The sequence below is a fragment of the Oryzias melastigma genome, linkage group LG14 (genome assembly GCF_002922805.2).
Source record: "Oryzias melastigma strain HK-1 linkage group LG14, ASM292280v2, whole genome shotgun sequence".
Classification (NCBI taxonomy): domain Eukaryota; kingdom Metazoa; phylum Chordata; class Actinopteri; order Beloniformes; family Adrianichthyidae; genus Oryzias; species Oryzias melastigma.
The window spans coordinates 14,761,998-14,786,225 of record NC_050525.1 but is presented as its reverse complement, the minus strand read 5'-3'; the positions used below and the strand labels follow the sequence as shown (position 1 = coordinate 14,786,225).

The 24,228-nt window shown below is 38.2% G+C and overlaps 1 protein-coding gene across 1 annotated transcript in view; it reads right to left on the bottom strand.

Moving 5' to 3' along the window:
* LOC112142810 (CXADR-like membrane protein) overlaps positions 1-23,034 on the bottom strand; it is a 46,882-nt gene extending 23,848 nt beyond the window's left edge. The window contains exon 1 of the mRNA XM_024266386.2: positions 22,481-23,034. Coding sequence (XP_024122154.1) covers positions 22,481-22,514 — 34 coding nt within the window. The 5' untranslated portion in view covers positions 22,515-23,034. The remainder of the gene's footprint in view (positions 1-22,480) is intronic.
* Positions 23,035-24,228: the final 1,194 nt, after the last annotated feature.

Below are 24,228 nucleotides of genomic sequence, written 5' to 3'. Positions count from 1 at the left end.
GCGGCCCACCCTCACCTAGATTCTGTCTCCAGCGGCCCCCGGCTGATTTGAGCTTGAGACCCCTGTTCTACAGTCTTGTGATATATTGCAATACATATCGTATCATGAGCTGGATATCGTGATACATGTCGTATCGACAGGTTCTTGCCAATTCACAGCACTAGCAAAAATGAACTACAATTAGGTTAAAAAAAATCTTAGAACTAGAAAAAACATTTACTAATGGACTTTTTGATATTCTATTTTCAGTAATGCTTTGGCTTTAAATTTAGCCTATTTTTCCCTTTTTGATGCTTGTGTGGAACTCCTTGTTGTGTTATTTTATTAAATTTCGGTTTAGTAAAAATGACTTGCTGCATTGACAGGAAATTGTACTACTTTCCAGTGATTTTCTTGTTTCCTGTAATTAAGCTACTTCTATTAAGACACAATTCTTGTTCGGGAGTTTAACAAAAAATATATATATATATATCAAACGAAAAGATGGAGATGAAGCCACATTTTCAGGAAACACCATCAGCATTTATTTTTTTTAGGGGCAAAAGCTGCAAAAGACACGATGACTTATGCTGCTGGAACGCAGGAATTACTTGTGACACGGTTTCCATGGTTTCAGACAATACAGCAGCCAAAACAAAACACAAAAAGCAACCAACAAAGGATAAAGAATGGCATGTAAAGAGGCAGAAAATAATTTAAGTGACCTTCTTTTCCTTCCTTGCTTGACTGAATACACCATGCGAGAAAGGGCTGTCCGGAAAAAGGGGATTTTCCAAGTCAGGAAGTGTTAAAAGGATTTGAAAACTACAAATATTTAGCTCTCGCTCTTGAAGATGCTTTTTATTCATCTGGCAGTGGCAGAACATGTCAGTTTAAGACAACATCTACATTTTTCAGCTGCTCTTCCCATCAACCTTGTGTGCAAAACAATGCAGCGGGCTTGTTAGCATTACGCCCAATACCATAAAAGTGGTGCAAAATTACTATTTTTATGGATGTCGGCACTCTGCAAATGCAAAACGTTTGAAAAAAATTATATCCTGAATGGTTTAATTTACTATATGCTTTTAATATATTGCCAACATTTCTTTTTTTAACCATTTGAATCTTTTACTTCTACTTTTACCTGTTTAATAGTAAGCAAAAAAGTACGATTTTATTTCAGATTGTTTTAGATCACTAAAAAGTGATTATCATTTTAATTATAACTTAAAAGTTCCCATATTAATCATCTGGATGTTTAAACTTAAATTCAACAAAATCTTATACTTTTATTTTGAAAATCTTCTTTTAACTTCCATTTGGTTGAGATGTTTCAAGGTTCCGCCTTGAGTCATTCCTTGATAAACTGACAATTTACTTAATAAATGTTCATTAATGAATTATTATAAGACTTTGGTCTTAAATTTATAATAATTTCATCAAACATCACTCAAATTTATCCTTTAAAACTAACATGTTTTTCACCAAATCTGACCAATAAAGTTCCGCTACTTAGTAAATGTAATTTTTTTTTTAAATAAGATTAATGTCATTCAAGTTGTTCTGAGGTTCAAGTTCTAAATGCACAAATGTGGGCTTTGATTTAAATGTGGCCGCATCCAAAAAAAAAGTAAAAATAATTCGATAAAAATGAACCAAATATTATCCTCTATAACTGGAGTCCTAATTTTCCAGAACATGAGCAGAACTGCAGTCCACCATATGAGTGAGATGTCCGTTAATGAGCTAGCAAATGCTGCATTTGCATGCAATGCAGTGTCAGAGGCGCAGTCATGTGCAGCTTGAGACGGCTTGATGGCATGCGGTATCTTTGCCTGTCAGAGAGTGTTTTCTCTTTTCCATGTTTTTGCTTGTTACTGCTGCACTGACAGATCATTGTTATTTCCTGTCATTTTCCATAGCCGTGCTAAGCTGAGGTCTGAGGAGCAGAACAGGAAGTGAAGATAGAACGTTTTCATTTAAATAAAGAGTCACTCAGAAGAAAATTGTATTTTTGGTTGTTTTTAACGTGTTCTTGGGGCCTTTTTCTGATGATGGAAAACAGAAAATTAAGCTTAAAATTTAATTTCTAAGAATTTCTTTATTTAAATCATTGGGAATCAGGAGCAAATAACGAAATGCAGTAATCCTAGGAAACAACAGTTTTTGTTTTGCCTAGAAACAGCAAAATCATAATTAAAAGACAACTGGAATCCCTTTTACTATAAATCAAAAGGTAATTGGAGTGGGGCTTTAAAGGGCCAATATCATGAAAAATCCACTTTTTGAGCTTTTACGTGTATTCTAATGTTAATTCCTCACAAAAAACATTCTATTTTTGCATCTCTGAGTATTCCTCTAAAACCCTGCTTTCTGAAAACCAGCCCCTCCCGATCCACAAAAAATACTGGATCCTCATATTGTGATGTCACAAAGTGGAGAACAGCCCCTTCCAGGAAGAGTCTGGGCTGCCAGGACCACCCCCAGACTAACACACACCCACTTTCTCCGCAGAGCTAGATCAGTAAAACGCCTTCATTTTACATCCACACCCATCTTTGCAACAGTTTTAATGCTGCTTGTTTTCATGTGCGAAATGCAGAAAGGCTGCCGAGGTTGGATCTAGGTTGAGGTCGAGGAGTTTTACTTCCTATTTCATATAAAATGTGTTCTTTAGTGTTCCAAATGTAATATATGATCTTATATATGGATATAGTTTACTCTGAAAGACCCAAGAACAGCATGATGCTTGAGGTTTTTTGGGACAAACTAAAACTCTTTAAGTGCTTCGCTTGTAGAAATGTCTCTTCCAAACCATGAAACAAAGAAATGTTGATTTCAACGAGAGATTCCTGAAGCTGCGCTGACAAATGTTTTTGGTTTTTTTTAGGATACACATGCAGAATCTGCCTTTTTCATGCAATACATGCAAGCATAGCATTAAAAAGGAGGCTACGTCTATTTCAGTCAGAGTTAGGGGACAAAACTTGAAGGATTAAGGTTCAAATCAAACGTTGACAAAACAACGGAGTTCTTCGGTGCTTTTGATTCTTTGCTCCATGGTTTCACGGTTGCTCTGCTGTGTACAGACACAGAACAAAAACATCCTTTGACAATCGAAGTTAAACAAGTTGACGCATCGCTCTGGTCTGAGTCATCAACTGTATGAACTGTAGTGCTGCTATTGTGGTTATTTGAAGGAAGAACAATGAAGCTAAAACGAATAAACGGGGTAATAACATGTATTTACATTTTTGGAGTATTTATGAAAAGGTTTTATTCTAAAATCTGTTGTTTGAAATGAAAAACTGTGATGTTTAGTTTTGAGGTGTGCTGAGTAGAGGGCGTTTCCTCACTTCAGATAGAGGAGGACCTGAAAACGACATCTGAAGCCTCGCTGCCCGGTTGTAGCTCGTACTGATTCAGGAAGTGGTTCGGATTGTGCCGCAAGTTTTGATAGTTTATAAGAATCCTGTGCACCTTATATCTGGATAGATGTGGTTGTGTTTAATAATGTGATTTCGTGAGGTACACGGCACTCTCTCATACTGTGTGAACATGCTAACATGGCTAACACGTAGCAGTGTCGGACTGTTTTATTTTTATTTTTAACTGTTACTAACAAGGTTGGGAGTTAGTGTGGGCACAGTTTGTTTTAGGAGTATCTTTTTTTATGTGTTGCAAAGGTTGGGAGTTATTTGTAAGTTATTTTAATTCCTCACAAATTACACCCCAAAGCGCTATGTTGGTCAGCACAGTGTTTCTCCAAAACTCCAGTTTATTGACTTCAGTTTGTGACTTTTTCTTCACAAATGGAGAATGTATTGTTTTGTTTGTGGTGTTTCATGCTTTGTATTTTTTGTTTTTGTTTGTTTGTTTGAAATAAATCTAAATTTGACGTTAATAAGTAAGCTAACTAGCTAGCATGTAGCAAAGTTGGACCTTTTTTTCTTTTTACATGTTTCTAAAAATGTTGGAAGTTATCATAGTCACAGTAACTTTTTTTAGTGGTATCAGTCTGTTTTTTACATGTTGCAAACATGTTGTGAGTCAAAGGTATTGTGAATACGCTAATGAAGCTAATGCTTCTAATGTGGCTAACAAGTAGTGTGATGCAAATGAGTTCTAGGTTAAATGCAGTTAATAAAGTCTGACTGTTTTTTCTACCTCTTTTGTTTTGCTTGATGTGCCTTAAAGTTTGGTGCGCAACATGACATCATTTCAAAAAATGAACTGATGGTTATAATATGGTGGACCCTGTATAGTCCAAAAAAATATGCTGTGTTGATGTCACATTTACACATTGAATTGTTAATTTGTTCAACATAAATCTTTCCATCAGAACCATAATATTTGTGACTGTTCTATAGTCTCCCTGCCTGATATACATTTGTTGGCTTCATCCACTGTGGAGGTTTTTAAGAAAAAGCTAAAAACTCATCTTTTTAGTATAGTTTTTACTTATTTCTTACATGCCCACATGTTTTATTGGATATTTTACATGCGGGATGTGCATGTTGCTGGATTTTTAATGTGTTTTTATATATTTTTATTTGTATTTGTTTTTATTTTATTTTATTATGAATGTTTTTTCGACTTTCTGTCATACTGTTACTGTGGAAAGCACTTTGAGATGCTTGAAAGCAGAAAAAGCGCTATATAAATAAGGTTGAATTTGAATTTGTTGATTTGATTAGTTGAGCAAATTAATAGAAAGCTTCAGTGCTTCATGGAGCATCATTTCTCCATCACTAGTTTTCACACAACTGGTGATGTACACAAAAGTAAAACTTTAATTAATGCAGTAATGACATAGACATAAAAAACTATCAGAAGATTATTTTTTTCCTAAAAAAAAATTCTTTAGAAAAAAAATCAAATAGTGGATTTCATTAATCAATATTTGATTAATCATTTGAATTTAAACACAACCTTAAGTTATAACAAAAAAAGCACTGAGAATGTCAAAAATGCTACAGAGAGTAACAAACTAAAGTTTTGTTTTGCAGAGGTTTTTGACTCTCAGCAGTTCTCTTACCAAAGTATCTCAATCAAATACATATTTAAACAGGTTGCTTTAAATCTTCTTAAAAATAAAAAAATCAATTTATCTTGTTTGCTTTCCATTTCCATCATTATTGCTCTGGTGTTTATTATTGGCACACAGTTAAGCCAGCCTAACATCAGTGCAGCACTCAGAGCTTCATGCAGACAGGCTCATTAATCATCAGGCTTTTCTAGATCCTTTTTCATTTCATTATAACAGGCAATTTATTAGTCTGACAATGCTCATTTCAGTTGTTTTTATTCAGCTAGACTGGATGCGCTGGTTAAAAAAATCATATTTGACATCATTAACTTTTTAACAGACTGTAGTAAGTATATAAATGTGTATTTTTAAGCTCTGACCTTTCGTCGTGTCTTTTTGCCTTTAAGAGAAAACTGTTTTCAGACCAAACAGCTGATTTCTAAGATCAGATGTGCAAACTTTTATAAAACAGAAAACAACTTTCCTTTTCTTTCTTCTTCCTCCACAACTACAACATGCCAGCTTGTCAGACTTAAAAACAGTATTTCATTTTTGAGAGGAAAAAAAAAATGTCACGATCATAACGCACACAACCATCAACAATTCCCAGATTGCCAAAGGCTCCACAGTGATTTAAATAAGAGTTAATGAGCAAGACAGCGAATTTCTGAGTGCCACCAGCAGGATTTCTGCTTTCATGAGTGTTTACCTCTGGTAAACAATCATGTCATTATCTGCCAAATGCTGGATTTCTGCAGAGAAGTTGACTACAGAATTTCTTAAGAAGCACAAGAACATGCATAAGCAGATTGTGTCAGCTAGGGTTGTTTAATTTATTCAAAAAGGAGAAGTATTGATGTAGAGTAATTTTGGAAAAAACATGTCCAAGACTTTGTTTGTTTTGTAGTTTGAGTTATATAAAAGTTTGACTGCTATGCTTTGTTCACAGCAGGCTCAGAGTGGCGCAATAAAGCCGCCACTTCCAAGAAAAGTCTTTGTAAATGTGTGTATATGCCCATTTAGGGGTTCCGTGTTCAAAACTCTCATGTTTGTGCGAAGCTATGTAAGTTTCTATGCCTGTTCCTGAGTTCTACGTACAAAACGTGAAGCCATTGAGAACGAGTTAAATCTTAAACCTGGTCAACTTTAACCAATCAGAGCCTTTTATTTGGTAGTGACGAATGGATGGTATCCCTTTAAATTTAAACCGTTTGAAAAATGTTAATGGAGGAGAAATTAATCATTCTATCCAGAATTATATGACGTAAAGTCTTTCTTAACTCGGCGGTGAAACATGCAATAGTGATCAATAGAAAAAGTCAAAGAAGGAGAAGCCCCTCCCTGCTGGTCCATTGTGAACACCATAGGAAAAGAATCATCGTTTAGTGCGTTCTTGAATGCACGTCACATGTCCAGTGTCTGTAGTGAGTAGCGGCATTCACACTAGCTGTGTCAAGTCACTTTAAGCAGCTTCTTTCAATGTAAAGTCTATGTAACCCAGATTGCGGGATTTAGAACTCTCACGTTCACCCATTGCAAGATTTTAGAGGGGGTCAGACAAGATGGCGGCTGAAAATCATTAGCCAGAAGGATGTCCAGAACTGGAAGATCAACATCTATTTCGGTCGAAAAATACTCTTGTTTTTGGTCCAAAAAGACTAATATAACTGGCGATTTGCAGTTATGTTTTTAAGCTTTGAACCTTAAACACCAGAGGTGTTTCTGCCAAAACCCACAATGTTATTTGACATACCTTAACTGATCAACATGAATTAGCTGATCTGCAGAGAAAAGTGTTTTGAACTGGAAAGCAACACTTCAAAGCTGCTTTTCGCCGTTATGCAACACATGACTAATAAAAAGCGCTAAATTCCAGTACAAAGCCGCTTTCCTCCACGACAGAACAAACTGATTCACGTCGATTGAGTAAAGGGTTTAAGTTAACAGCGTTCAAACGTAAAGACTGAAGTTTAAAATTCCTTTTTTTGTCTGTTGACCTCTAATAAGGCTTTAAAAGTGTTGTCTGTCGGTCATTGCCACATTTTTGACAAATGAAAATAAAATAGTTTTTGAAAAGATAGTCAAAAACCGTCTGTGTGCTGCCCCCTAAAGGTTGAATTGAGGTATTACAGTTGAATTTTGTGATTGGTCAAACCATGTAAGTTTCAGAAGTTCCTCGTCATGATCTGCAGCTCCACTAATGATAACAGTCCTGTTCCACAGCCCCTCCCCTCTGACTGGATTCACATTTCGGCTGTGTGGAGTCAGCTTCCAACTTCCCTGTTTGGTTCCCTTTTGAATTGAATTGAACTATATTCTCATCGCAAAGGATAAATTCGTCTGTTATGTCACCACAAAAAGTCAAAAAGTTGCATTAAAAAAAAGCTGCAATGTAAAAGTCTTAACAGTTTTAAAAATCTGAACAATTTTATTAATATCCTTTGATAAAGCATTTATCCACTCTTAACACATTTTAGGCTAATCCTGAGCACCAAGCCGCTTATTCACATTTCAAAGTTTTGACAAAAGTGGCGACAACTCTGAAATCGTGGATTTTACGTACAGATCAGGTGTTTATTGAAGTTCAGCCAGTTAAACTGCTTAAACACAACAACCCTGAACTGTGACCACCCAGGGACTCAGATTTGATAGTGACGTGTGGGTAGCGCCTTTTTCAAAACACAGAAGTACCAACTGTTGTAAACATGATCACGAAGGAGAAACTAATAATTGTGTTTTGTGCCCGGTTGGAATAATTTGACACTAAGATGTACATTTATGGGAACAGAACTGTGAAAACAAAAAGCCGGGAGCAAGATTTGCAACATTTTACATCAAGTCTCTTCCAATTGTTGTGAACAGTAAAAGAACAAAAGAAGAAGAATCTCCTCCATGCCGCTCCCTGCCTGCCTGCTCAGTGCTTGTCCGGTGTGAACACCGCCGGCTGGATGTGCGTTCATGAACGCACCACACTTAGACACAGAGGTCGCTCCCTGTTCTCAACTCAGTATCAGAGAAATTTGTTACTCAAAGGGATCTGATTTCTTCTTTCATTAAATCATTTTTATCGGCTGTTGATAAAATTTGAGTGTTTTTGATATGAGGCGACTCTACTCTGCTTTACATTTTTTCTCATGGTGGTAAACAGCACAGGGGACCTCTAATTCTCCACATCAGCACTGGAAGCCTCTCACATCAGACAAAAATAACCCCTGCAGGTGCCTCCGAGATTTATTTGAAGTGGTGAAACGGATTAAGAAAAATCCATCCTTCCCATCGTCATATATAAATAACCTTTTTTTTGGGTTTCGCTGCATTTCTCTGTGCGAGTGTAAAGCACTCCAGTTGCGGTGTTTGAAATGCGCCTTGTCTTCCATCTGCCTCCACTTAGGCTTTGGAAGATTGACAGACTGTGAGCAGGAAGCGGGAAGAGGTGAGAGACTGACGAAGATGTGAGAGGGTTGCAGGGGGAGAAGGAGGTGATGCAGGGTGAGTTCCTTGTCAGCTGCTGCACTCCACTAATTAAAACTCCCTCTTCACCCGGAGATGCTGCCTAAATGACTTCCACTTGATCACATCACACACTTGCTGTCAGAAAAAATCAATACGAAAAATTGTTTTGCTTCATACTGTGTCTTGGTAATGATCTAGATATATATTAGAGACCAACTCTGATGAAAGTTGTGTTTTTAACATATTCTAGAGACTTTTTTCTGATGATGAAGGACTGATGTTAAGAAAATTAAGCTTTTTTAATTAAAATATTTGTGCATAAGGAGGAGACAAAAAATATAGTTAGAAAAAGAGCTTATTTGTGATATAGAGAATACGCTAAGCTCCCTGCTCTGAACTCTATGCAACAGGGAGGGGAAGGGGGGCGGGGTTGCACTGCGTCAATTGTACCGCCCACAACTAAGAGGAAAATTTCTAACAAACTAAATTCATTTAAAAATGTTTACACACCCTGGAAGACGTTATGATTTCCTTATCACTTATCATAGAATATGAATGCTAACACATAAACTTGTTTTCTACTTATAGTTAGAGGTTGAGTGACACCATTTACCATAAAAAAATTCTATTTACCTTTTTTAAATAATAATGACAACAGAAAATTCCACTTCCAATGTAAAGTCTATGTAAATTTGCATAAATGTGCGTTTTAGGCTACTGCATTCAAAACTCTCACATCTCTCAACGTAAGTTTTTATGACCATATTTTGGCTCTGTGTATAAAATGCCATTGAACACACGTAAAGCAAGTCAAACTTTGACTAATCAGCGACTCGGAAGTGACGTATGGATGACATCCCTTTAATTCATGGATGTCATGTGTTTTCCCCCTGGGCCGATCAGCACTCCTGCTTACTGGGTTTCACCTGTGTCTTATTGTTGTTTTTCCCTCCCAATTCTGTTGCTGATGTTGTCCTCTCCTCACTTCCCTGCAGGTTTGTCTTGTTTCGCTACTCACTAGTCTAACTTGCCAGTTTTTTTTTTTTTGTTTTTTGTTTTTTTTTTTTTCCTGTGTGTTTTGTTTTTGGCCTTGAGCGTTTTTTTGGACTTTGAATTAATGACTCTGATATCGTTTTTCAGCATATAGCTCTTCCTCGGTTTTTGGATTTTTTTGTTAATAAAGGCTCTTTTTTTTTTTTTGGAACTGGCAACTGTGCTGTATTTGTGTCCGCACACCAAAGCTTGACAATGGAAGTGTCAGTTAATAATTACGGTTTGTGCCCAGCTGGAATTATACAACACCAAGTCTTTTATATATTGGAATAGAGCTGTGGAAGTAAAAAAAATGGAGCAAAATTCACAAGATTTGCACAACTTCAACATTTTTGCACTAACTGTAAATGTTGGCTATGCGCTAGTAAACTGCAGAAAAATAAAATAAAAAAAAGAAGAAGCCCCTCCCTGCTTGTGCACTGTGAACCCCATGAGAAAAACTCTCATTCACGAACTCCTGTTCAGTGTGTTCTTGAACGCTTGTGATATACCAGATGTGTGTGTAGCAGCTAAAAAAATGCCTTTCCTATGTGCTTTGTTTATTGTTTTCAATAGTTTATGAATGTAGAGAGTACATTTTGGCAGGTGGATGGGTCTGCAGAGACAGCAAAAGCTAAACCAAACAAGATTTAGGAGATTAACTATCTTGTATCACTTGGGTTTGGGATTCTGTAAACTGTGGCATCAGGGGATGCACTTAGTTTCTCACACATTGCTTCTTCCTCTTTTTTTACTAAAACCTTGTTCCTCATGTGAATCCTAAGAAGAACAGGATCGTTTCTCCTCCTCCTTGACTGTAAAACAACACAGATGAAGGTGTTTCTTACTTCCAAAGGGACTGCACTTCTGTTTGAGTGAACGTATTCGCGTACTGCACGACGGTTTTGCTCTGGCAAAGTGAAAGAATGTGATATGACAGGAATCTGAGTGAGATGCTGACAAGCATTTGTGGAGAGGCCTTAGGTAAACCTAGACTGATAGGAAGAAATGATGGCACGGAGGGGGGGGGGGTGAAGTCTGCGGACATTAAGTCTGCAGCAATGACAACTCGACAGCCATCTTCCCTCCCAGTGTCAGCTTTACTTACAAATTAACAATAATATGTGAAATTTGGAGGCTCACTTTGGAGGTGGAAAGTCAAGAGGGGCAAAAAAAAAGAGGAAGAGGAGGTTGAGGGGGAAATGAGAGGGGGCAGCTGCCAGAGATTTAAGGCCAGAGTGCGACAAGATGTCACATCCTAACCCCTGGCACCGGAGATTCACCAATCTCCACGCATGAGAGATCCTTTGGCCTGCCACTGATGATCTACTCTAAATATAGAGGCGAGGTGACAGACACATCTCAGATGATCGTTTGTGTGATCAGCTCAGTGGAGGCAGGAGGAGGCACTGACACCTCCTCTGACTCTGTGAAGTATCACAGGAAAACTTTATCACAAAGGTTCACAGAAAGTGTCGGAAAAAGAGTGGATAGAGGAAAGCGACAAACCCAAGAGACTCTAAGAGAGAGTATAAAGTGACATGTTTGTACTCCATTTCTGCCTTCTATGAGTGTGGCTGATTTGAATCATAGATAAGAAGCAGAATAACCTGTGAAAACTGGACTTATTGGATGATTACCTAACAATAAAAAAACTCATTTAATTGAGTTCAATTAACCATTAAGGCAACATGTGGACAAAGTCGAACTTTAACAGATCCTGTTAGCTGAACTCCAGTTATTATCTGTTTTAGCACATAGTTCAGTAAAAGGTCATTTTAGAGATTCACTACAGTAAAAATCGTGTTTTTGTGGCATTTTTCTCATAATGGAGAACATATATTAAGGAAATTATGCTTAAGATTGCTGAGTATTAATTTACTGTAATGAATCAGAAGCAGACAAAAAACATCAATGGATAAAGCTTGTAGCATTGACAAAGGTTCAACTATTCCATTGTGATCCATCCACTTGAAGATGACTAGATCCATGTATGTAAGTAGCGACTATGACAAAGAAATCCCTAAACAAAGGGACTTGAATTAGGTCATCCTTTGAACTTTTCATTAAAGACAAAAAAGGTCAATAAATCCACTTAGAATGACTCTGGCTTATTGTAAGCAAAAGACAAAAAGCAACAAAAATGTGGCAACAAAAATGTGGCCACCCATTTCTAACTCACAGGTGCAAAATCAACAGGTGAGTTATAATCACAAGAAGGAATGTCTCCGCCTGTTACGTCCTGCTGCTACTGCTGGACCCTTTTCCATCCAATCCTTCTGCTCACCTGGCAGGTGTGTCTTAAGTGGCACCTGCTGACTAATTAAGACAGAGGACTATTACCAAGGCAGGCAGGGAGCAGAGCAGCCGGCTGAGAAGCTGGTTGGGGTTTTAGTTGGTGCTGGTTTGTTTCAGTCTCTTTTAGACTGCTGGGTTTTGTTATTTTAGTTTGGGGTTGGACCTTGGTAGTCTTAGTTTGTGGGCTTTGTTTGTTTGTTTTCATTAGGTAGTTTTGGTTAGCCAGCCCTTAGCAGGGAGCTGCTGACTCAGACGGTCGACATTGCCGAGTCAGCAGTTTCCCTGACTTGTTTGATGTTTGGCCAAGGAATCAGTTCCCTTTGTTTGTCTTTTTGTTTTAACCAGCACACACTAGTTGTTTTTTTTTCTTTTGCTTTTCAGAACCTAGTTTCTTAGTTTCCCTTATTTAATAAACTGTGTTCCCTTTTCTCACTGGTGTCTAGTTTTTGTTTTAGCTCAATTTTTGGTTTTCCCCTTAGACTTGAGCCCGGTCTGCCCATTGGGGTCGTAACATCAGCCACAAACATGTGACCCACCAGGTGATTATCTGCTCAATATGACAGCAAACAATACTATAACCATATTCATTCACCTTCATCCAAACAATTCATGGCTCCTACAATGTATTTGCTTTCCTCGTCTGTATGGTTGGATTGCTTCAATTTTGCCCGCCATTTTTGTTGCACCGATAAGGTTGGGATTGTGAGGAGCTGTAAGCTAGTGGGAACACTTTTACAGTAGATTAAGAGATGATCTGAATGGGACTTTAAATTTATTTACAACTGTGGAACATGTGTATCTGGAGGGAAGCTTACATGACAATTCAATTTATAACCGTCTCCGTCATTTCATGATTGTTATGGTAAATCATGTTTATTTCTATAGCTATATTCTACCTTAAAGTCCAAAGTACTTTACAGTCACAAGTCCGGTTCACCCATGCACACACACTTTCTGATGAATGATGGCAGCTCTGATGCCATGCAAGGTGCTAACCAGATCATCAGGAGCAATGTGGGGTTAAGTGTTTTGCCCAAGGACACTGACATATAGACAGGCAAGGCAGAAACAGGAGCCGCTCTTCTTCTGCACCACAGCTGATGCACCATATTGGTCAGATGTAATGCTACCAAACCCCAAATTTTCAGAAAACTGACAGTCGAGACCAGCAATTGTTGGAATACCTTATAGAGCCAAAAATCTAACAATTATCTGTGGAGAGATGACTCACCCGGATCTATCTTGATTTTAACTCACATAATACAATTTTGTGCATAGATACAAAAATTACAAAATAAAAAAAAATACAAAATACAGCTTAAAATTACAACAACTCGAAACTAACTACACACAAATCTTTCACAGTGGGTTTAGAGAAGTGGAGTGGACTCTTCGACTGCCTGCTTGCCCCAGAGAGCCGGGGTAGAACTGATCGCTCCTTCACGGCAGAACCCACCCCCTCCCCTTATACAGCGGTGAATAAGGAAAGCAGTGCGAGTTCCTTCTCCACACACAGGAAGTGGAGCGGGACGTAGGACTGATCAACTCTGTCCACTCTCTGGGTGTCGAGGAGGACCGCAGCTGCAACAAAACACTGAGAATTGAGAAACTTTAGCGTCGAGTCTTTTAAAACACATATTTAGACTTTTTATATTAATTATCAGGCACAAATGTTTAAGAAAGTGGGGAAATGTCAAGTTTCACCACATACTAGTCACAATCTACTGTAAATTCAAAGAAGCTGATAAGAAAACTCTGATGACCCAGCATTCTAGCAGCATCTAAATGCATCACTTACGAACGAATCTTGGAGACACGAATAGAGTCTCACATTAGATTTGTGCATCAATGCGGTTCTGTGTTTGTAACAAGCGATTTTGAAGATTTGTGCGTGTAGTTAGTTTCAAGCGATTGTAATTTTAAGCGGTGCCTGTGTAAATTGTATTTTTTAGTTTGTTGAATTTAGTCATTTTTGTACTTCTGCACAAAATGTATTGTGTGAGTTACAAATCAAGAATTATTATTAATCTAACGCTACACACTAATCAAGAATTACGCACGTACAAATCCAAAGGTACACACAAATCAAAAATGATCTACGAACAAATCCAAAATTACGCAAAAATCAAGAATTACGCAAACACAGATCTATTTTCTCTCCATAATTATCCATCCATCTATCCTCAGAATTTTCTGAATTTGCTGGAGCCAATCCAGCAGGCTGTTGCAGGGCCACACATTCACACATCTAGGGGCAATTCAGAAATGTCAATTAACCTATGAAGCAGGTTTTGGATGGTAGAAGGAAGCCAGAGCACCTCAACTGGGATTCAAACTAGACCCTTCTCAATGTGAGGCAAAAGCGCTAACCACTGCAAATAACATACACATATTTTACTATCATGCCCTGTATGTTTTCTAAACAAACATAGCATTCAGCCATAGAAGCAAATTCTGCTTTTGTGAACTCTGCATGTATTTCTGTTACAAAATATGACTATTTTATTTTGGAGCGAGTAAGGATTACATCACTTGTGCAAAAATAAAACACCCAGTGGTCACCAGGTGAACTGACCAAGCTCCAATTTTCCTTTAAGAAGAGCTTCAATCAGGAGCAATTTCAACCACGACCTTGGAGCCAGCAGAGATGAATTCCCCCAACGATCCTGATCATTACATCTCATGACAATCCAGCTTACACAAACAAAAGGAATCCCTTCCCATCATGACACGCACTTTAAACACATCGCAGGAATCTGCTGAACGATCAGCGTGCCACAGAGAGAAGCCCATTAAATGTGTTTTCAGTCAGTGAGCTTTGGACTCCACCACAGTACACAATCCAATCTAAAGTCAGAATCTTGTCCTCGGTCAGTTTGTTGGGCTGTGTTTAATTAGTAGCAAAAGACACGTTTTAAACTACAAGAAAGGCCGTGAGGTAGAACAGGCTGTTTTTGTCATGGACCACTGAACTCCCCATGAGGCGTCTAATGAAGACTCTCATCTTCCCATCAACAACTGGACCGCTGTTGATACTTTCAGGACTCTGCACTGGATGTTTTCTAAAACAGCATAAAAACAATCAAATATATATATATTTTTATTAAACATGCAAAACCTGAATTTGATCCTAAAATGGGATAGGCTCCAGCAACATTGTGCCCCTGAACAGGACAAAGCTGCAGATGTTATGTCTTCTATTATTATGAATAATTTATTTATTTTTGTAAATAAATAAATAGCTAAATAAAAGCTACATTAAATCCGTACAAAAAAATCTGTGCTCCACATATTTTCAAAATAAAATTACTATGAAGAGTTTTCAAAATAAAACAAATTTAAATGTCAAATAACGAAGGAATGTTTTAAACATTAAACCTTTTAAAAAATCTATTAATACTCAAAGCCAACATTTACATATCATATCTCAGCTTCTCTTCAATCAGTTCCTGACACACCTTCATCTTATCCAATCACCTTCAAGCTGACACCTTTCCATTTCTTATCCTGTCTTCACTCATCCAGCTGCCAGATCTGTAAAGTAACCTGCAGTCATGGAGATTTTATGTACTTTTCAGGTTTCCAGGATTCTTTAAAGCTTACTTTTTGATGCACAAAGATCTTTGAACAACATCACACAATAAATTCACTTTGCAGTTGGGATTCTTGCTTTTCCAACCTCTACTGTTGCACATTGAGCGTGGCCTCACAAGTGCAGAATGAGACTTACTCTTGTGAAAAACAGAGAAATATCACACTTATGTTTGTACATTGAGAAAAGTGGAATGCACAACATCAAATGAACACCAAAACATAAAAGGAATTTCAAATTTTGGATCTTTTAAATAATTTTTACTCAGTGATGGTGTGTGTTTTATCAGCAATAAAGATACATACTATTGGTTTTGGTAAAAATATGCACAAACATCCCCAGAGAAAGAAGTTTAAGATCTACAAAAAACTAAAACCGTCAAACTATTGCAACAGTTACAGCAGATTCCTTTAGATTAGTTTTGTAAAGCATCACTGCACGAGGAGCATTGAGTCATCTTAACACCTTCCTTTGGAAATAAACATGCTTTCACATCGAGATTATCCCCTGATTTTTTTCAAACTGGGGAAAAAATATGTAACAGCTTCTTTTAGTTTACTTTCTATTCTTTCAAATGTCCAAAATTAGTTTACTGAATAGTGTTCTGATCATCATGTCTTCATATTTAAGTCCAAATCACTTCCCGTTAAAGAGATATATCCCAAACTCTTTGATCATTTCTTCCTCAGAATGTGATTATTTATTTTTTATGCTTAACACGAATACGATTATCAGGAATTCATCAGAAATTCTCCCTTTTAGTCATGGGTGGGATGGAGCGACCCGTTCCCCCTTTCCCTCTCTGTTGCTGAGAGCTCTCTGTTTACACTGCAGCTGCTTATACCACCAATCTAATATTAGCAATGCAACACAAATTGTGAGTAATTTTTAGAGCTGTCCAGTTGTACTCTTAATTAACCTTTTAATTTTTGTCATATTGTTCATTTTTATTGAATTCTATTGTATTTATTTCTACTTTGTTGTTTTAACTTTATTTTATTTTCTTGTGTTGATGCCTTTCAGCCCAAGTCTCCCTTGAATAAGAGATCTAATCTCAATGGGATTTCCCAGTAAATTAAAAGTCAAATAAAAAAAAAAACTGTTTTGAACAAGATTCCAGCTCAGGAAAACAAAGGATCTATTCATCTCCAAGTGGACGCATCAAAATGGAGTGACGCGGGGAGCTTGTGGTCCGCCGACATCACAAATAAGCTCTTTTATGTCCTCCATCGTGAATAAAATGCCACAAGGACATGTTAAAAACACCAAAAACAGGATTTTCTTCACAGTGGTTCTCTAAGTTTAAAAAAAGCACAGCCCTTTGTGAGTATTCATGAAAAAGTTCAAAAATATCTGGTGGGTGAAAATGGTTTAGTCAGGAGCTAGAAGTGCTTATTAATACTCTACAGTCAGAGGATTAGTGGGACCAGTTAGTTTTCTTCTCTGTTCTTTGCCTTTCTCAGGCCTTCTTTCAGCCTCTGTTCCCCCAAAGGAAGCAGTTGATTTTCCAGCCTACTTCAGTCTGTGGTTTAAGTCAAATTTAATGGTTTAAAGCTGCATTCACACTGAGTACATGATGCACATTCCAGCACATTCTTGAACGTGAATTTTGTCCAATAATCAGTGTTCACACTGGACAAGCAGGGAGGGGCTTCTTCTCCTTTTTCTACTGTTTCCTAGTGCATGTCTGCCCCCTACATTTGGAGGAAACGGTGTAAAATGTCATAGCAGCACAAGTCTTGCTCCAGGCTTTTCTCTCTCACAGCTCTATTCCAGTATATGAAACACTTGGTGTCATGTAATTTTTAAAGTCCTGATTGGTTGAAGTTCGACCTGGCTTAACTTGTGAAGAGTTTTTATCCTAAATGAAGGCTTTTTTAAATACTTTTATACTATGCTATGTGAAGTTTTTTAATACTTTCATAGTATGTTACACTTCTATACCTTGTTATTAACAAATTGATGAATCCATGGAGCTCCAGACCAGTTGAAACCAGTCAGGAAGAGCTTCCACGACCTCATCAATACTCAAAACAAAGCTGTAAATGATCTTGTTGGCAGGAGCACGGAGAGGGACACTGACCTCTCAAGCCTTAGATGTTGTAAAGATGACTGTATAAGGTGTTAAGGTATTTGGGAGGTTCTTTCTCTCCTGACAAACATTGACCTAAAGCTACAAAAAGCCCGCCTGGAGCATATAAATGTGGACTCTATTGTACAAGCTTTTATCTGTTGTGGTGACGATCCAGAGTACAACTCTGATCCAACTTTTTATTACAAATTTCAATTGAGTTTTTTTTTTTTTTTTGTCGCTTTCTTCCTCATCAACAAACATGGTAGAGGTTAGCAGAGGCTTCCTCACACTTGCAACGTGCGTTCAGTGGTGCATTTTGAACGTAACAATCAGCCAAAACTTACCTAGATTTTTCATTGGAAGCAAGGATGTAACGATTCTTCGTGAATCGGTTAAAAAGCGATTGTTAACGTGTTCATCGTTTCAAAAAACAAAAAAAATCGATTTTTTACAGCCTGTGCCTAAATTTAGAAATGCAGAGCTGATGACATTTCTCCATGCAGGCTCGTTGTAAGTGTGTGCGCGTCTGTGAGTGTGCATGTGTGTAGCGGACGGGTTGGCGTGTTCTTCCACTGTACCCCCCTCCTGGGAAATTCTGCCAGCTCCTTCGGAATCAAAGATTTCACACAAGTCAGTCCCTCCAGGATTTCGCGATGTTGCGATCTTAACTAGTAACGCAAATTCAAGCAAACCCCGAGATTTGTTGCTCACCCTGCAACTTTACATTTTCACCTCAACTCCCTAACCAATCTACCTCAACAACAGTCATGGGTGATGACGCAGCTTCCAACTCCTTCCCGGGAGCCGTGCTCTTTTTTTATTAACTCTCTTTAGTCTTTTTTCGCTGCAAACTGCGCAAGAACTAGTCATTTGTGCTGAGTGAAAGTGAGGGGTTGCACTGAGCGGCCGCGGTTCATCACATGGAGCACAACATGAACTGAGCATGAAAAGATTTGTGATCATTTCAGTATTAAGTATAATTATTTATTTTATTTTTATTGAATCCTTTCTGTTTGTCAGAAAATAGTTTGATGTAAGGGGCAAAAGAAAACATACTTGGCCTTAAAATACCTTTAATTCATTGTGTTGAGAAAAAAAATTGTGACTGTGAATTGAATCAAATCGAATTGTGGCTTGACTGAATCGTGACATCCCTAATTGGAAGTGCTGCTTAAATGCACATTCCCAAGGGTGGCGTGAATATCACCTTAAAGCACAGTGTGTGAAAGCAAACCAAACTAAACCACGGACTGAAACTGGCCAGCACTTCCCTCCAGTTCAAACCAAATCCTTCAGTCTATCCAGACGGATAGTCCGCCTACAAACCAGACTTCAGGGAAGCTTTCACAACCAAATGAAAAGAAATTTCCAGTGAAATGAACTCTGAATGAAACACCCCGGTGTGACGACTTCCTCAGACATACCCCATTTTCACATTCAAACGCACAAAGCCCCCCCACCACTCTAAACCCTCTCTGCACAACACCTTCATCTCTGAGGCCGTCATGCCTTTAAATCAAGAAAGGTCACTCAGGTTAGACGGTCATGCGTTCAATGCCACGCACATTTAACAGTCATGGCTCCTTTGATAGAGTAATCATCATCCATTAAAAACACCTCAATCCCGTCCCCTCTGCATGCCGAAGTGTCCTTGGGTGAGACGCTGCGTCACATGTTCCACTGATAGAAACATCAACGCGATCGAGATCCAAGATCTGTTCTACATGTTTCCATTCAATGTTGTGCTTTTCATTTAAACTCCTATCAAAAAAGAAAACTGCATTTGGTATTTTAAATATGCCGATTCATTTCATTAACTACTATTTTAGGTTAATTAATTACATTTTTTTTAGGTTCCATGTTGAGACATTTTTAAGAGGAGTACACTAGTGCATTTCACATTAATGTAACACTAAGCAACAAATAATAATAATAAATTACAATATTAATTTGTAGCCAATTACATTTTCTTTATTGAGCTATAATAAAATGCCACCATCTTCACAAAGATACAGGAAGATTTTATGTTTCTCTGCTTCACCTGGAGGGACGGATGGGTGCAGGACAGAGAGACGTGTCACCTTGTTTTATCCACAGCTTGTCCAGTGAGTCAGTCGGAGTTTGTGGTACCGACGCACAAAGGAAACAGCACAGGAAGAGCGAGCAGGAGGTTTGTGTTCCTCCTTAACAACAAGCTCTGGAAGTAAAAAGGGCTTAGAAACAAACAAAAAAAGGTTTATTTGACAGAAGAATTCATCTGCCATGGTCATTTATGATGTACTCAAATAGGAGGAGTAGCTCTAGTTTAAGTAAAAAGTGGTCATCCAAATAATTACTTTGGCAAGAGTTAAAAAAAACTAGTTACATTTGAATTAAAGACTTATTTTATTTTAACTTATTTTACTTGTTTCTGATTTAAAGTTTGTATGAAAAGTCATATATAAATAAAGATTAATTTGATTTTAACTGAAAATTAAACTTGACGTCCTATAGACACTTGATCAGAGTTGACTCCGCCCACCTCAACAATTTGCTGATGTAGTCGACTGGGCGGGACAATGTAAGTCCAACTACTGGTAATCGAAGAGACACATCTCTAATGTTTCGCAAATTTGAGCTCTAATTGAAAAAATAGTAATATTTTTAACCCCGCCTCCTTCTTTCGCACTCACACAGTTGAAGTGCATAAATACTAAAGCTTAAAATGCTGTAAATATGTTTATATTAGTTATTAAATCAACTTTTAAATGGGTAAATTGGTTTTATTTGATACCTGCCTCCAGTGGTCATTTGAGGAACTGCAAATTTTGGTATTTGGTTTTTATGTTTAGAAGTGGGGGCTTGGTTTGAACATGTTATTTAACGTCTACTTTAGTCGTAATCTCAGAAAAAAAGTGTAAATTCTTGTAAGTTCAGGGGCGGAGCTACAGGGGGGCAAGGGGGGGGCAGATGCCCCACAGCACAAAAGTTTCGACCCTTTCAATTTCTGAGTTATTATAAAAATCATTGACAAAGATTAAGTATTAGCAAGAGTCTGGCAATACGATATGTATTGTGATACACGTGTCATGATACGATATGTATCCCAATATGTCTCAAGACAGTATCAGACAATATTTCACGTTTTTTTAAATTAGGACTTAAAATTATTGGAATATAAATACATTTTGATACTCTTCTACTCTGGTACAGTAGAGGAATGCTGTTAAGTATTTATGACAGATTGTCAGTTAAACAGTGTGAGAAACAGTGTGTATCACGTTAAAAGTTGTTTAGACGAGCACGCATTCCTTTTCAGAGTGAGGAAACCGGAGCTCAGTCCGATTGGAAACTAACCGAGACCAACTCGAAAGATGGGTCAGACAGCGGTCCCTGGTTCCGCTCCAGGGAGTTTTCAGACTGAAAATTTGTTCCGGATTATCGAGGCAAATGAACTGTAGTTCACTATAGCAAACCAAAAGTGTCCAGTATAAGTACACCCTAAGAAATCATAAATTCAAGCTTCTTTAAGCATTAGTAATAGCAAATCAGGTAATAAAAAACCTGCTGTTTTAATATTAGTAACAAAATTGAGAATAAAACTGATTAAAATACATGATCCTTTTGGATTGTTCTTATTGATGTCTGCCCCCTTTGGCCTCCCTGTTTTAGCTCCATCACTGAGTAGGTTAAAGCTTTAGAGGGAGAAAGAAAAAGAAGAGTAGTGGTTTTGACAACAAAAAAAAGAAAGATTTTTCCCTGTTGTGAAGAATGAAATGTAGATCCAGGACAATTGATTGTATATAGAGAACTGGACAGAGTGAGTGTGACATCACCCATAGAAAATGCTTTACTTACTGCTCCAGCAAAATGAAACCAATTCAGTCGCCATTTTTCCACAATAGAGACGTCACCATGGAGCCAGACGACAGTGATAGAAATGTGGACTCTGATCGACTCTGACCGATCCCTGTCGTCTGGCTCCAACGTGGTGACTAAAATTTGGACTTCAAACAAGCTTACTCTTAATTGGATACAGTAGTTGCCATAGAAATGTTGACCAACTCAGTCTGAGTCAAAGTCCACATTTTTCCGACATGTTGGAGCCATATGACAGTGATAGACCCGAGTCGGTCTGAGTCAACGTTTCTATAGCAACTAATGTGGCCAATCAGGAATAAGCTAGTTTGAAGGCCACTCCCCTTTTACTGAAAGTAACTAAGGTTATTGTGTCAATCAAATGTTCGAGGTGGGGGGCCAGCTGGCACCACATGATTTTACCGAAGCATCTGATTGGTCAGTTTATGATTTGAATAACTTCTACAAAGAAAAAAAGTATTATCTGTTTATTTCTCAGTTAAAGTGGGATTTTGGCTCTTTGGAGCCAGCGGGTACTTCCTGTTTCAAACACGAGGGAGGAGGGATCGCTCAGTCCAGTTCTTTTCTACAGTCAATGTACAGTACACTTACTGACCTTGAACCCACTAATAATTAAAACGTACGTTGGTCGATGCTGATAACCTTTCAGATGATAAGATGAACACCTTTTTTTTTTCTTTTTAGTTTTTTATAATTTTTGGAAGATTTAATAAGTGTTGTATTATCCAGCCATGCATCACTGCTTTTTCATAAGCTTAAAAGTTTTTCTCTGTCCCTTAAATGTTTTAATAATCTTCATCAAGTCGAAGCAGAAGTACAGTAATCTTACATGTTTAGGCATTTTGCTGCCAACACCAACATAGTGCTGATGTTGTTGTGCATCCCTATAGATTCAATGACACCCAAAAAAGTAGTCAGATGAATGCAGTTCATTGCAGCTGAAGGTTTTTTTTTCATCCCAAGTAAAATAGCAAAGTATGATGCAGAAAAGCTGCTTTTTGGAGAATGATTTCCCCAAAAGTTACCAAAAAAATGTAACTGAACTACCCACCTATGTGTGTGGTGGAGCTCCAGATAGAGCAGCATCGCTGACAGAATTAGGACTGAGATGCTTAAAGCATTTCTCAGTGTGGACAATCAGATCAAACATGCACAAACTCACGCAGGAGCGCAGGGACGAGAGGAGGAGCCGGCATCCCAGCGTCCAGCAAGGACAAATTCCAGCGGAGGGGTCGGCCTCAGCGGGCGGCTGTGAAGGTTGTTCCTGTCACGGGCTGGATGGAGTGATCCGGAACTCCGGAGGTGGAACAAAGCGTGGCGCACGAGCCCAGCACGCGCCCAGCCGCGGCTCTACGGAGTCAGCGTCCGTCCTCCAGGAGCGCGCGGCAGCATCCTGCGCGCTGCTCACCGACCAAGGAGAGAGGTGGGGGGAGAGGAGATGAGAGGAGCCACTTTTGTCCTCTACGATGCAATAAAAACCTCCCTGCTGCTGTCGGGTGGTCCGCTGCAAGGAGAGGCGGCGTGGCGCGGCGCAGGGGCGTGTGCAGCTGCAGGAGAATGGGGACCTCTACAGTTAATATTTGTCCCAACACAGACATCCTCAGGGGGAGAACCCCCCCACCAGCATTTCTGCTACCTTTTCATCGATACGGCACATGTGGATGCAGCCTGATGGAGGCATTTCTACCAAAAAATGAATGATTTTTAAAATAAGAAGTTACTTTTTAAGCATTTAAAAGCTTTTTCAACGATTTAAGAGGAAGGCACAGTTTGTCCCATCTTCTTTATTCCTAAATTGTAATAATCTGGGCGCCTCCTGTGGGGATTAAAGGTCAAATCAAAGGACTATTTGGGAGTGTGCTTTCAGATTTGCTCCCCTTCAACTTTCTCCTGTTTCTAAGCTGCATATCTGAGTTCTTTTAATGAAAATTGCGTTTTTAAAACGTTCTTGTGGCATTTTTCCCGTGATTATGAAGAAAATTAAGATAAAAATTGCACTTCTGAGTATTTATTTAATCAAAACCTTTTAGAAAAAGCTTATAGGTGTGATGTAGAAGCTACTACGGCAAGCCAGAAGCTCCCTGCTACGCTCCATTCTGATGCATCCTCTAGATCAGGGGGCAAACTACATATGTGAAACCCTAAACTATAAACCGGCCCACCAAACTGGAATAGATAAGATTGATAAACCTTATTAATGCTTTATTTTTTGTTTAATTCTGGTGTCTAGATGGTTCACTATACAGATGCCTTTGTTTGGTGCAGAAAGTTATTCTGCATTTATGCAGCGTTGCAAGTTTTTTTTTTTCTGTCATTCACATGTATTTTCCAAGTGATTTTTCCAATTCTTCCAACATGAACGCATCTTTTGCTTTTTCCCCTGAGGGACATCAACCCATCAGACCTATTAAAATGACAAATTACAAATTTTGACACAAAAAACTCCAAAATGTTCTGTTTTATAATATACAGATTCATTTTCAATCCAAATTAAAGCATGTTTTCATATAAAAAACATGGTATTTCTTTCTCTAATGACATGGATTACTAAAACACTCCATTCATCTGCTTCTGGTCCAGCCTTTCTATCCAAATTCAGAACCCTTCTTTGCCCATGAATCTAAAAGTTTGCCCATCCCAGGACATGTCCATTATTTTCCTCGTCTGAGCTGGCATCTGGATCAAATCTGGACGGCTGTAGCTCCCATATGTTAGGTTGGGGCTAAGCTAGCAAGAGAGTGTGTTACCAGATGGATGATGGGAAATATGTGGGGTTTACACCATGCCAATGATACTGCCCACAATTCAGAGAATGTTTAAAGAACTATTGCCGCTCTGCAGAAACTATGTCCTAAAACGACACCGTTTTTTAAAGGAATTTAGCTAAGCACTGTAAAATCAAAATTAAAA